General features: G+C 44.9%; 1 protein-coding gene across 3 annotated transcripts in view; it reads right to left on the minus strand.

Moving 5' to 3' along the window:
- RB1 (RB transcriptional corepressor 1) overlaps positions 1-14,340 on the minus strand; it is a 776,914-nt gene that overhangs the window by 59,959 nt on the left and 702,615 nt on the right. For all 3 annotated transcript variants that reach the window (XM_069205380.1, XM_069205381.1, XM_069205379.1), the window contains one exon: positions 12,464-12,494. In XM_069205380.1, coding sequence (XP_069061481.1) covers positions 12,464-12,494 — 31 coding nt within the window. The remainder of the gene's footprint in view (positions 1-12,463; positions 12,495-14,340) is intronic.

The following is a 14,340-nucleotide window of genomic DNA, read 5'->3' on the forward strand; positions in this document are numbered from 1 at the left end:
GATTATTAAATGAGTTTGGAGATCCCTCTAGTGATTACGATGGAGGCAGTCAAGGTGGCACATGTAGTGGTTGAGGCAGCAGTGGTGGAGGTGGAGAATAAGGAGGGGGGGGCTGGTAACCTTATTTCTATGCTTCTTGAGCACAGAAACCAGAGGGGCCTCCAATGCAGGTTCCTCCTCAAATGCTAGTTTACGCTTCGAGGCAGAGTCTCTGTGCGGAGCTGAAACCTTACCAGTAAAAGAGATAGATAAAAAGGTGCTTCTGTCTTGCACAGAGATCCTCCTGCAGCTTTTGGAAGACTGGTGTTCCCAATCTTTAGAGTCAAGCATTGAGGGTGTTCTCAGCAAAGGCTACGGCTTCGAAGTCCTAGGCATGTCATTAAAGGGGCCTGTCCTCTTCAACTGGATTTTAGGCTTGTTGCTGGTTGTAGGGCTCAAAAGGGTTGATGCTCTTGTACGTGTACTTGGGATCAAAGGCCTTTGTTCAATGACAATCAGAGACCGATGGCATTTTGTGAATAGGGTGCAATGCCCGACTCCCTCAGGAGGTGTGCTCTGCCTTGGCATGAGGCCTGTTCAGAGGCTTGGAGTGGGTCTCGACCTCACTATACTTATGACACTGGTGGCGATCTTCATTTGAGGGCTGCTGATCTTGGAGACCTGTGAAGCCTTCTCTTCCTCCAGTTCAGAGCTGCTGGACAGATGGTCGCTGGGCTGGGCATCAGCTCATTTGGCTGGATGCCTGTAGGGCCATTGTCCTCACCTTCCTAAGTGCCTAAGGGGTCTCGTTTGCTGAAGATGTCAGGTGTATCAGCAGATGAGTGTTGATGCATTTTCTGGTCTGCCCAATGCCTCCCCATTTAATACTGTAGAGTTTTCTTTGACCAGAAAGCGAGGCAAGCTTCACTCAAGGCGTTAACACAGTTGGGGAGAGGCAGAGATTACAAACCTCAGGGTGATCAAGCCACAGTTACTTTGTGTGGCACTGGGGGCAGTATTGGAAGAATATCCTCCTGTGTATGCTTCAGTGTGGAAACTGTTGATATGAAGGAGTATGCGGCACAGGGGAGGGCACAAGGACCCAGGCATTTAGGGAATCGATCATGGGTGTCGGCTTCCAGATAGAGCCTTAGAGAGAAGAATGTTGATGACAAATGTTCTTCCAAACTCTGGGTGGCCTGAAAGCATGTGGCGAAGACCTGTCGATACACATCTGAATCCAATAATGGAGAAAAACAACTTAGCATGGAGTGTGTGCCCATTCTGATTACACACTAAGGGAGGAGTCATAGTGCATTTGGTGGCTCAAAACACTTTTGCAAAGAAAAACAACTTGCAAAAGTCCGAGCCCAACCATAGATGGCAGAAATATGTACAGCATGTGTAATCTTTAGCATCACATGCTATGAACACCACATTACCAAAGGTAAGAAACTTGTTCTTCTGGTTGATACTTCTAAATGCATATTTCTCACCTTCAGAATACATAACATAGCAGTACTTCCTCAGGTGTTAGGTCTGTGGAATGATTCGGACCTAAAAGTCCTACAGTAGTGCTTCATGAACTTGTGCACAGATGGCCACATTACAGCCTGACAAATATCCAGTACAAGCACTCTGCGTGCTAACGTTGTGGGAGCCGTGGCCATAGCGGAAAAGCCCCTAAACCCTTTGAAGCTGCTATTGGCCATTGTGTTAATACAGAACACTATCTCTGTGGACAAAGTCTGTTACTGCACCTGTTTGGCTTTCTTTGCCCCAGAGAACTCCACAAATAGTTGACCGCCCATCTGATGGTCTTTGGTGCGAACAAAGTAAATGTTGAGCACTCTTCTGGAGTCCAAACAATGAAGTCTTGCCTCCTCTTTCGAAAGATGAGGTGCTGCAAAGAATGTTCGAAGAATGAAGCCCTGCCCGACATCAAAGGAACACAAAGAACAGAGGTTCCGAGTGGAACAATCCATTACATTTGCATAATTGATCAATTATCAACAGAATAAATCATTGATGGTAAACAGCTTCAAAGGAAGTTTTAAAAAAGTACCCTGTGCTTAAGTGATCAACAAATTGGGTGATAAGAAAACAGTGCAATAGTTTCAAAATGCCATTGGTGATCATGGCAAACAAAATATCTGTTTTTTGTTTTTTTTTTAAATCAGAATTTCAATAACCCATGAACTGCACCAGAAACTTACATTGTTGTGCCACTTCTTTTTGTATTATACACACTTTTGCACTGGTTTCTTAGTAGAATGTGTCTCGGAGAGACAGTCTTATTGCATACTTCAACATGTAAATGTGTTGACACTGCACGTTCTTGACAGTGGTGAACAGATGACGCCAGAGCTCACCCCATTGCCAGAAGACGCCCCTGCGCCACGTCTAGGTGTAGCTGCCATTTATGGTTTGCTACAAGTTACTGGCTGAGTTTGTCTGCTTGGGCATTTAAGGATCTTGCCAGGAGGTGTACAGTCTGGGACAGCAGTAGATGAAGGCGTCTGCCGCTTGTCCAATTGCAGCTGAGTAGCCACCCCTGCATATCTTCTGCAGGCTTCTCTGAAAAATGGATGGAATCTGACAGGTTCCCTTGCTGCTGGGCACAGTGAGACTTCAGATCCCACCGTAGAGCCCTTACATACCATCTGTCATGGTCAATGTGCAGGAGTCAGGAGGCCAATAGTCGAAGAAGCCTCAGAGAAACCTTTATTAAGACCCAGGGTTGAGGTTGAAACTTCGTGGTGATAGTTCAAATGTCCTGGACTGATTTCAGAGGGAAGGCCTGAAATTGCACCATATTCAGGATGGCTTAGATGAAGAGAGCCTCTGTGAAGGAGTCAGGTGTAACTTTGACAAGTTGACCATGAACCCCAACAATGTACGGTTTGTTGTCAGGAGGTGGTTCACGACTGACTGTGGTGAGCACTCTTCCAACAGCCAGTTACTACCACCATCATCAAGGTGAACACTTTAAGGGCAATGGTAAGGACAAAAGAGAGTATGTCAAACTTAAAATGTTTGAGCCCACCTTGAATTGGAGGTATCACCTGTGAGCCTGCAGGATGGAGACAAGTATCCTGCAGGTCCAGTGCCAATATCCAGTCTCCTAAACTAGGGCAGACAACCTGGGCCAGCGTGAGCATCTTGAATCTGTCATTCCGCAAGACGAAATTGAGGGGTTGAAAATGTAAAATAGGGCAAAGGCCTCCGACCTTTTGCGAGACCAGAAAATACCAGTAATAACTCCCACGCTCCATCTCCGAAGTCGGGTCCCTCTCTATGGCTCCTTTCTCCAAAAACAGCCTGATTGTCTTGGAGTAAAATGGACAAATTGTCCTCCTAAAGCTGCTGTGATGTAGGCTGAAGAGGTAGCGGGCAGAAAGGAATGGCAGGGCATAACCCTGTTGTGTTAACTGCAGGACACACCTGTCAGATGTTATGGCTTGCCATCCAGGGGAAAATGAGCCATCCTGCTTCCCATGGGGTGGTCATGTGCCGCCAAGGACAAACTAAAGTGGCTTGGCTGTTTCTGCTGGAGGGGCTGGAAACTGGGAAGTTCACTGCCCCTTCTGGTCTAGATGTTGTCTTCTGGAACCCCTACCCCAGATGTCTCCAACCAGTCGATCACAAGCTAGCTGTAACTCACAGACACCTTCAGAGTAGCTCACAGCCTTGAGTTCATTTTTAAATAAGGGTCAAATTTTCCTTTTAAAGTTAAGGGAAGGTTGTGTTTATTTTACATTATCTTCTTCACGATGCAGATAGCAGGGCCTGATAAAGAGCAGTACGCAAGTCAGATTTATGACCTAGAGCACAGAGGTGAAGAAATGAAGCACGGAGGTATTTAAATCTTAACTAAAAGTCCCTGCCAACTCAGTATTGGAGCATGGGAACAAAATGATGTTTCTGAATGCTTTTAAATGTAAAAAAATTAAAATAAGGAGTTAAATGAATTATTAAGTTAACTCCTCATTTTCATCCCATTTCAAAGTGTTGCATTTACAAATAGCAGGCCTCTTGCTCCCAGTGGCCAGTAGACACTGTGCCATATTTATAACTGAAAAGTGATGTCATTTTTTCAAATGAGAGACATTTAAAGTGAATAAAAATATTTCTTTGAAATACTGAGCCAATGTTTTTCTCCACTTACAATTAAGCCAATTAAGTCTTAATATTTCATGAAGCATTTATTTGTATTTTTCTGTTATAAATATATTAGCAGCAGGCATCTTACTCCGAGTGGCTAGTAGACACTCTGTCAAATTTATAACTGAGAAACACAGCCATTTCGTTAAGTATGAAAACTTTTAAGTGCAGAAAAAAGTTTCATATTATGAAAATGTTTTGCAGAACATGTGTATGCACTTTAAATTTCTCCTATTAAAAAAAAGTTTTATATTTATGTTATACATGTAAACTGTGCCATATACGGCAAAAGTTATGTCCTGTGCCACAAATACATACGACACAGATGTTCAGTTACCCATACATACATACATATTCCATTCATATGCACACATCTTCATACACCCCCGAAGACCTCACTCTCACTGACACACATGGCAGTCCTGTCATAGCGCCTCCAGTCAAAGTATTTTGTTCAAACCATAGTTTTTGGCTCTATGGACATTAGGCTTAAAGTCAATTAAACTGGGTGGGGGTGTCTGATAACACTGCGCAAGAGGCTTGGGCTTCAGTAGCTCACAATGATTTTCCCTGATCAGAGTATCTCTCACTACAGAAAAGGTTGGAGACCCCCCTCTATACCCAGGTATCAGAAGGACCACGGGGCCTGTTGTTTGGGTAGTGGGCCTTAAAGCTGTTTGAAAGTGCTGCCTCGAAAGGTGCAAAATTTCTGATGATACTGCCGCAGGTGTGGAAAGACTGAGCGACTGCACAGTAGCTGTATTATTTAAGCACCTGAGGATAGAGTCTGCCTATCCGCCAAAGTGTCAAGACCTGTGAAAAACTATATCCATGAGTGATGCCTGCTCATCACCTGAAAAGCCCTTGGATTTCATCCATGCGTATCGATGGTGCACATGCTAAGGCAGACTGCTCTGTCTAAGCAGTATGTTCTGTCCAGGCCCGAACGAATTACATATTTGGCCACATCCTGGTTATCTTGAATAGTCTTAGCAAATTGGTGCGAAATTATTCCAGGACTGCAGGTAAGATTTCAGAGACGGAGTCGAATAATGCATAGACGTACCTTTGCAACAAACTGCTGGCACAGCGTTGGCTGATCCGAGAGTGAGGTCAGTGAAAGACATCCTCTTCCCAGATGCCTCAAGTCTTTATGACACTATATCCAGGGGCATAGAGGGAAAAGAACTGAGATTAACCCTGCTAGTGTAGGCCTGTTCTATCAAGCTCTCAGAAGTAGTCTGCTATGTTAGGAAGGCAGGATCACCTTGTGCACATCTGTGACAATGTCCACCTGCTTATTGTCAGGCAAGAGCAGGGTGCGGTACAAGTGTCTATGAGGGTCAGTCAGGGTCTTGGTGAACGGTAGTAAGGGTTCAGTTGAGGATTGTTCAGGTTGTAACACTTCAGTGAGAATGCTGGCCTTTACCTCAATGGAAGACAATTATAGATCTAAGATTTCAGCTGTCCATTTAACAGATATGGTGAATATAGCAGACTCTTCTGTGGAAAGGCTTAAGAGGAGAAACAAGTCCCATGTCATGAGAAGTGTTAGCCCACTGGCCTGCTGTATGCTCACATAAAGATTGTCATCATACTGTAGTGAATATTCATCCCCCACCATCACCAAAAACTGGTTAGCTCTGGGTAGAGTCCAACCTGAACATTTGTTGCAGAACTAGAGGGCAGCTCCTAGGCAAAGGCACTGTCTTATCAGAGTCAGAATGCCTGGGAGTTGCTATTGACATGGCAGGAACTGGCACGGATCGAGATGCTGGGCACTGAGTTGGCTACAGATTTAGAGCTGAACCCAAAGAGGGATTAGGACACGCACACAGCCCTGAGGGCCACGGAATCTGACTGGTGGCCTCAGCGATCAATGGGGTCCAAAGGCCCTCCAGTGTGAGCCAGTAGGGTGCAGAAGATGTGAAGCAAGGCTTCCTTAAATGCCTCGATCTGTTGTGGCGTGGCCGACAGACCCGAAAATTCAGAGACCATTGAAATCAGTTGCAGGATCTATCTCCTCAGTAGGGGACCAGGAGAGATACTGGGAGCATTTTGATGTCCCTATGGCTCCTCAGATGGGGAGTGGTGAGGTTGAGATAAAGCCACTTGTAGTTCTTGTGTTTGTTTTAGGATTTAGACTTAACCGAAGACTTGGATTGCACTGACAACCAGTCGTGGGAATGGTCCACAAACTGGGAATTAGTTGTGTCTTTGGCTTTGAGCAGGAGCAGCACTTACATGAGTTCCATTGGTGCTCAGTGACATACAGTTTGGCTTTGCGGTCCCAGGTCGCCTTCCAGTGTAACAAAGCACACTCCTCGCATGACTTGGCACCATGGCCTGACTCCAAACACTGGAGACACACCTCATAGGATGCATCACAGACATTTGTTTGCGATAGTCTCTTTAAGGCTTAAACGTCGTCGTTTTAGAAGGGGACATTTTTCCTTGCACACTGGAAATAAATTTTATAAAGAAAAAAACTTGTAAACTAACTAGAACGAAGGTGTGGAAAGAAAGGAAACGGCATTCCATTGCTTGGATGTCACCTATACGCAGGGCCAATTGTCTCTTCTGAGGTGGAGCAAGCTTGATGCCGAACCACATAACTCCATCTACTGGTGCCTAGAGGCTAGGACAACAAATCTACAGGATCCAGTCTGGGGCCAGGGGATATTTTAAAGGTGACGATTATGCAATGAGAAGTATCCATCATAAAAAGTGATTTAATGCACCATCTTTACAATTAATAGACAATTCATCTGCTGTAGGGTCAAAGGTCCCTTGTGGTGTACCCATATGTCAACTGCTCCTAATTCTATCTTTCTTGCAGACACAGTACATTTTGGTTGTGCAGAAGACCCTTGCTATGAGACTCCTGACAAGTTCCCTACAGTGCTTTTCATGTTTATCACAGCTCTGTTCATGACGGGGTATGCCCTCTATTTGACGCTTTTTCGTAAAAAAACAACATCTGAAAAATTGAGTTTCCAAACATTTAACCAAGTGTGAACACCTATACAAAAGAAATCTGGTGCTCTGTTGCTGGAGATGGAAGACCCCACCAGCAGCACTATTGGCCACAAACGTGTATGAAATCAAAAACAAAAAACATGAGTGGTTACCCTTCCATGTAGTTCACTGCCATAGTACTAATCCACATATGAAAAGAAAATGCACTTTATCCAGATCCGTTAACCCCACCACTGGACAATCTGATTTGAGCAAACAACGCAATAACTGTAAGTTGCTTCAGCAGAGGCAGTGTTCACCTTTTACACGAGCAGAGAACTCTGCACCCCCACAGTATAGGAAGGTGAGGACGAGAAGTGGAATCGGTGACTATCTGCCTTTGAGAGGGAAGGCTCCTTCCTCTAGGATTGAGACCATGATCTACCCTGTTGAACCCTGTTGAAGAGAGCACAGCTAAAGTCTAAGAATCACTCGTGCACAGTACGGCTGGAGATATCTCTGCTACGTCATACAGAAACTGGTGTTTTTGCATGAATGCCTGGCCCAAAGAAGGCTAATCCTCCAAGTGATGTACTCAAGAACTGACATCCTTAAAAGAGTGAAGCAAGAACGTGTGACACTGTCGGGGCACCTTGCCTTCAGCGCCAACGTCTGGTATGAGCCCCTGGAAGTCAAGCTCACCCTTACCAAACATCACAGGCTAGTGAATGTTGGGTTATGACCTCATTAAAGAAACTAACTCATTGTAGCCAGTAGCTCACACCGAAGCCCTGCACCAGACCAGAGCTTCGGATTGTGATAGGGCGATCCATTCCTAAGTCTGCGAGAAGCTAGAGAAGATTCCTAATTTTTTTTAGTAGTGCATGGATACTCTCAGGTGACAAGCAGTGCTCTAGAAATCCAGCTTACATTACACTAACCACCTACGAGCATCAGCAAGTCTAGCAATGCAGTTGTGAGGGGCATGCCCTGCAACCACCTACCTTCTGCAAATAATCCCAACTAGAGCTTCAGAGACACGCTTGCCCCACCAGTAAAGTACGTCCAGACGTGCAAGACCCTTGAACTGCAACTTGCAAACAGTGCAGCAGCCCAAGCAGCTCTGTTTCTTCCCACTAAGTTAGCAGCCTGACAGATAGCAACAATCACTCTCAAGGACAGCAAGACTGATAGAAAGATATTTATGCAACCAAAACCCTGTGCCCACTAAGCAGATGCTGAGTTTGGCATCAGGCTCATTAACATTGTAATTGCAGCTATCTGTTCCAGTGCACACCCCTCAATGAAGATTGAGTTGTTACAAAGTAATTTGCTGCATTATGTAGAAGTCATGTAAATGCAATAAAACCGAAACCATAGTGAGCATATTTTCTTATTATTCAGTCTTATATTTTTTCATAATGTATATGTTGTACCTGGCTTTTTGATAGGGACATCCCCAAACTTTTTGCCTCCTTCCTCCTATTTTTTCTGACCTGTTGTTGTTGGCTTTTGACCTCTGGGCACTTTACCACTGCTAACCAGTGCTAAAGTGCATATGCTCTCTGTGTAAATTGTACTATTGATTGGTTTATCCATGATTGGCTATTTAATTTACTTATAAGTCCCTAGTAGAGTGCCCTATATGTGCCTAGGGCCTGTAGATTAAATTCTACTAGTGGGCCTGCAGCACTGGTTGTGCCACCCACTTCAGTAGCCCCTTAACCTTGTCTCAGGCCTGCCATTGCAAGGCCTGTGTGTGCAGTTTCACTGCCACTTTGACTTGGCATTTAAAAGTACTTGCCAAGCCTAGAACTCCCCTTTTTCTCCACATAAGTCACCCCTAATGTGTGCCCTAGGTAACCCATAGAGCAGGGTGCTGTGTGGGTAAAAGGCAGGACATGTACCGGTGTAGTTATATGTCCTGGTAGTGTAAAACTCCTAAATTCGTTTTTGCACTACTGTGAGGCCTGCTCCCTTCATAGGCTAACATTGGGGCTGCCCTCATACACTGTTGAAGTGGCAGCTGCTGATCTGAAAGGAGCAGGAAGGTCATATTTAGTATGGCCAGAATGGTAATATAAAATCCTGCTGACTGGTGAAGTCGGATTTAATATTACTATTCTAGAAACGTCACTTTTAGAAAGTGAGCATTTCTTTGCACTTAAATCTTTCTGTGCCCTTCAATCCACGTCTGGCTAGGTTTAGTTGACAGCTCCTTGTGCATTCACTCAGACACACCCCAAACACAGGGTACTCAGCCTCACTTGCATACATCTGCATTTTGAATGGGTCTTCCTGGGCTGGGAGGGTGGAGGGCTGCCCTCACACAAAGGACTGCCACACCCCCTACTGGGACTCTGGCAGACAGGATTGAACTGAAAGGGGGCTTGGTGCATTTCTTAGACACTCTTTGAAGTCACCCCCACTTCAAAGGCACAACTTAGTATAAAACAGGGCCTCTGCCCTACCTCATCAGACACTTGCTGGAGAAGAAACCTGAACCAGAAACTACATCCTGCCAAGAAGAACTGCCTGGCTGCTCAAAGGACTCACCTGTCTGCTTTTCTACAAAGGACTGCTGCCTTGCTGTTGGCCTGCTGCCTTGCTGAACTGCCTGGCTGCTCAAAGGACTCACCTGTCTGCTTTTCTACGAAGGACTGCTGCCTTGCTGTTGGCCTGCTGCCTTGCTGAACTCTTGTCTGGCTGTAAAAGTGCTCTCCAAGGGCTTGGATAGAGCTTGCCTCCTGTTCCCTGAAGTCTCAGGACCAAAAAGACTTCTCTCTTTCACTTGGACGCTTCGTGCGGCGAAATTTTCGACGCACAGCTTGTTCCGCAGCAAGAAAAACGCCGCACACCGACGCTGATCGACGCGACGCCTTCGGGACAACCGGAACTTTGACGCATGGCCTCGCAAGGACAACGCCGCCCGACTTCCAAGGAGAAATCGACACGACGCCTGCCGTGGGAGTGAAATTTCGACGCACAGCCCCGCGGAACGACGCGCAGCCGTATAACAAGCAGGAGAATCCACGCACAGACCCAAGACATCTGGTAATCCCCGCGATCCACAGAAAGAGACTGTCCGCGCGCTGGAAAACTACGCACGACTTCCCCGCGTGAAAAATAATGACGCAAGTCCGTGTGTGCTGGGGAGAAATCGACGCACACACCATTTTTCCACGTATCTCTTCTTCTGCGGCCCCTTTGCGGAGATTTTCCACCAGAAACCAGGTACTTTGTGCTTGAAAGAGACTTTGTTTGCTTTTTAAAGACTTAAGACACTTTATATCACTTTTCAGTGATATCTTTACAAATTTATATTGCATCTTTAATCGTTTTGACATGCAAATACCCAGATAAATATTATATATTTTTCTAAACACTGTGTGGTGTATTTTTGTGGTGCTATATTATGGTATTGTATGATTTATTGCACAAATGCTTTACACATTGCCTTCTAAGTTAAGCCTGACTGCTCGTGCCAAGCTACCAGAGGGTGGGCACAGGCTGATTTTGGATTGTGTGTGACTTACCCTGACTAGAGTGAGGGTTCTTGCTTGGACAGAGGGCAACCTGACTGCCAACCAAAAACCCCATTTCTAACAGTGTAACACTACGTGAACATTATATCTGTGCATGATACCAATGTCTGCTATCTTCACTACATGCTCTACACCTCCAGTAGCAGGCCCTGTCTATCGAATTCACTAGCCCTCCTGAAAGTCAAAGCTTTCAGAGGAGATAGTTAAATGTTCAAACACCTTGTAGTAATATCAGGTTTCTGTACTTCCTACACTCAAGTATCCGGAAATGAAAATGACCTTCACACAGGCCCCTAAAAACTGGTGTGACAGTCCCTGTATTGGAATGGAAGCACGTCTTTGTAAACTCAGGAATATCACAGATCCTATAAAGGAATGTCCAAAACTCTCCAGACAGGACTTGAAGTTTAGTCCTATTCTTGAACGATACACTCCATTAGTTTCTGCCTTGTGGTGCACTTCAAAACAGACAGTGTTTCAGGACTTGAGGCATATAAAAGAACATATTACAAACTAAAACATAAATGACTGGATTCAGAGCACAACTGTAGTCACATTATCAGACAAGTCATCCAGGGTAATTTAGTGTTTTCTGGAGGCATTAGTTAGTGAAAAGTGTTTAGTGTTGGTGCACTCATTTACATTGATTTATACTTTCCTACTTATCTTTCTCCATTTAGTGTATCATGACCAATCTTCATTTAGTTCTCCATGCAGTTGGTTCTAATCAGTTCTAAGCCGATGTCTTGAGATGCTTGTTCTCTTTGTTCTTGAGTGAGACTCACATGGTCTTTAGTTGTCTGTGTCTGCAGAATCTTGCCCTTCTGTGTTATTTCTGCATGGTCACTCTTTCCCTCAGTAGTCTCACAAGATTCTTTTTTTTTTTATTCTACCGCCCATTTGAGTAAATTTGATCTACAGAGCCAAACATTCAGGAGGTTGATGATTTCTATTCCCTATCTAACTTGTGGCAAGTAGGCACACCGAGCCGTTAAATCTACATCTCAGTCCCTCCTTTTTGGCCTGGTTATTAGGCCCAATAGGGACTGCAGGGGGTTTTGAAACTTGCCTATTAGTCCGTGCCTTAATCTCACCCAAGATTTTGTCCCAAACGTTCTCAAGTGTTGGGCAATCCCACACCATATAACAGCAGTCCTTCAGAGGCAAAAGTACATCTTGAGCATTAATCCGCCACAATGGGATAAAATTCCATTAAATCTTGCTGGTATTAGGTACGTGTGCTGAAAATAGTTATGTTGTATGAGTTTGAATTTAGCATGCCTAGAAATAATAGCCAGGTATCTGACAAGTGCTCGATCTCTAGTGCAATCAGTAGTGAGGACATGGGGGACTAATGCCTAGTACACCTTACCACATCCCAGGACTAATATTTCTTGCCTGATTTTGACCACTGTGGTCGGTTCAGCGTAAAGTAAGCTTAGCCATACCAATATCTCTGTCCCAAATACCATCGGTTCTAGTACCACAAACAGGAACTTATAACTCAAAAAAGCATTCTCCGTGTCCATTGACAAAACAGCAGGTGAAGAATTCCATTCAACACAGCCATCTAGAAACTAGAATAACCACTCAATTTTAGTTGATGTGCTTCTATCCTTTTGGATCCAGATGAATTATCCAGCCTTGTCGTTTAATGGCACTATATAATTATGTCAGCATTATTTTATTGAGTTGAAAAACCAGCAGCTGCAAATGTTTTGCTGAATAAGTCAGTGATAGTCTTAAAACAGATTTCAGACAGTCAGCATAAAGGACTCCATATATTCATTTTTGTTGTCAGTAAAACCGATACTTACCCCAAATTGTTCACCAATTGAAACCAGGATCCTGAAAGGAATACAGAAAAACATAATAGGTTTCATTATACAACGGAAATAAGCAAAGCATATAAAAGTTCGCTCTTTTTATCAAAAGAAAAAGAGTATTTTCCCAAATTGTATTACATCCTTTAGTGGGTCCCAAGCTCAATGACTTATCACAGTGAAAGAACATGAACTGTTTGGGGAAGGGTGATTAACACTACAAAAACCTTCTCACATTTTAAAACAAACATGGAGTACAGGTACAGAACTGGCAACAGGGGTGTGTGCTTCCCCCACACTTTGAAAAGATACGGTCCAGACACTAGTGCAAGCTTCCTTTTGCACACAATAAAAAAAACGGCGCAGTGGCAGCACTGCTCGCTTTCTTAACAAACAGAATAGGCCCAACATGAACAGCAGTGCACGTGTTCTTAACCAGGCACAAGAGTCAGCGCACAGCCAGCTACCTCTCAGGGAATGTGCTTACAAGGTTACAGAATGGGGAGCACCGGCACAAGCTTTCTTGCACACAGAGGAGGCAAAGCAGAAGCAGCGATGGACCGACCCGTGCGCACACACCGACACCCACTGTCCATCTTCCCTGGCACTGATTTCTCAGTACACTTCATACTTCATAACCACGTTCACTCGGTTTTCTTGCTAGTGTGACATTTCTATCTGAGCAGTAGACTAATGCACTGCATTGCTATATTTACAGTAGGGTTTTATGCAGCAGTTGGAAGTTTGTTATATGCTGATGTGCGACATTCCCACGACTGCGGTATGAATTCCCCAATCCTGCAACTGGAGGTGGTGTGAACGACACATAGATGCCTTTTCTGCTCCACAGCCCATCACAAAGTAAAGTGCATTCTCAGCACTGCATGCCAGACCCTCCACCCCCACAAATGTTATCAGCACTATATGCTGATCTAGCGTGCCCGTTGTAGCGTGATGCCCACTTTGGATTTGGAATGCAAATGTTAAGCATACCATGTTTGTAATTCACCTCCCACTACAAATGATGACAATCCTTTTACTTTGTAGCAGTGGTGCAAGACAACCAATGTCCAAATGCATATCCTTCCTACGACCATTTTCTCACCTACAGGGAACCACAGATGAGTAAAACGAAGATCAAGCGGACACCACAGATGAGGAGCCTGCTTGTCAGTGGCATGTTTTCAGAAACATGCACCGAATGCTGGTCCAATATGTTTAGTTATCTCTCACTTCAAATTCATGCCAAAGGCTCCTCATTAAGACCGAGAAAGTCAGGGAACAGTTAGAAGAAGGGCATCATTGTGATTTATTTTTCATGGGTTAACGGTCTTGGCGCCCTAATACCTCTGAGCCTATTCTTGAATCCCAGTACAACGTTAACAAGATGATAGAGTGGCTTGCGGGAATTGTGGGTGCAGATGGCAAACGGTCAGCAAACCTACAAAGCTCCAGCACCACCGGCCAGCTTTCCAGACAGCGGAGTGTTTCTGGTGCCTCGGTATCTGCCAGGGGGCTTTGGCATCGGCAGAGGATGGTGTAATGCCGAGCACACTCAGTGGAGAACTCAGTGAACCCCTGTTCTGGGCTGGCATGAAGGAACTGGCAGGTGCTCGAAGCTTAACCTGCCATTGGAGTAACTGGAGCTCCCAGCAGTGAAATCCGAGGGCCAGGCAAGATGGCGAGGGGTTGCGAACTGCCCGAAAGTCAGCCCGAAGGAGTAATCCATTGCAAGAGTCAACTTCTATACTCAGTAGGGACAAATGTAAACTCCAGCTGTCCACAAAGCCAAGAGTCACAAGTACCAAGCACACAGCTAATGATGCCTACAACTAACGTGCCTCTCGTGATACACAACGGGATGACACACT

Source organism: Pleurodeles waltl, chromosome 8, assembly GCF_031143425.1.
Source record: "Pleurodeles waltl isolate 20211129_DDA chromosome 8, aPleWal1.hap1.20221129, whole genome shotgun sequence".
In the NCBI taxonomy this organism is placed as follows: Eukaryota; Metazoa; Chordata; class Amphibia; order Caudata; family Salamandridae; genus Pleurodeles; species Pleurodeles waltl.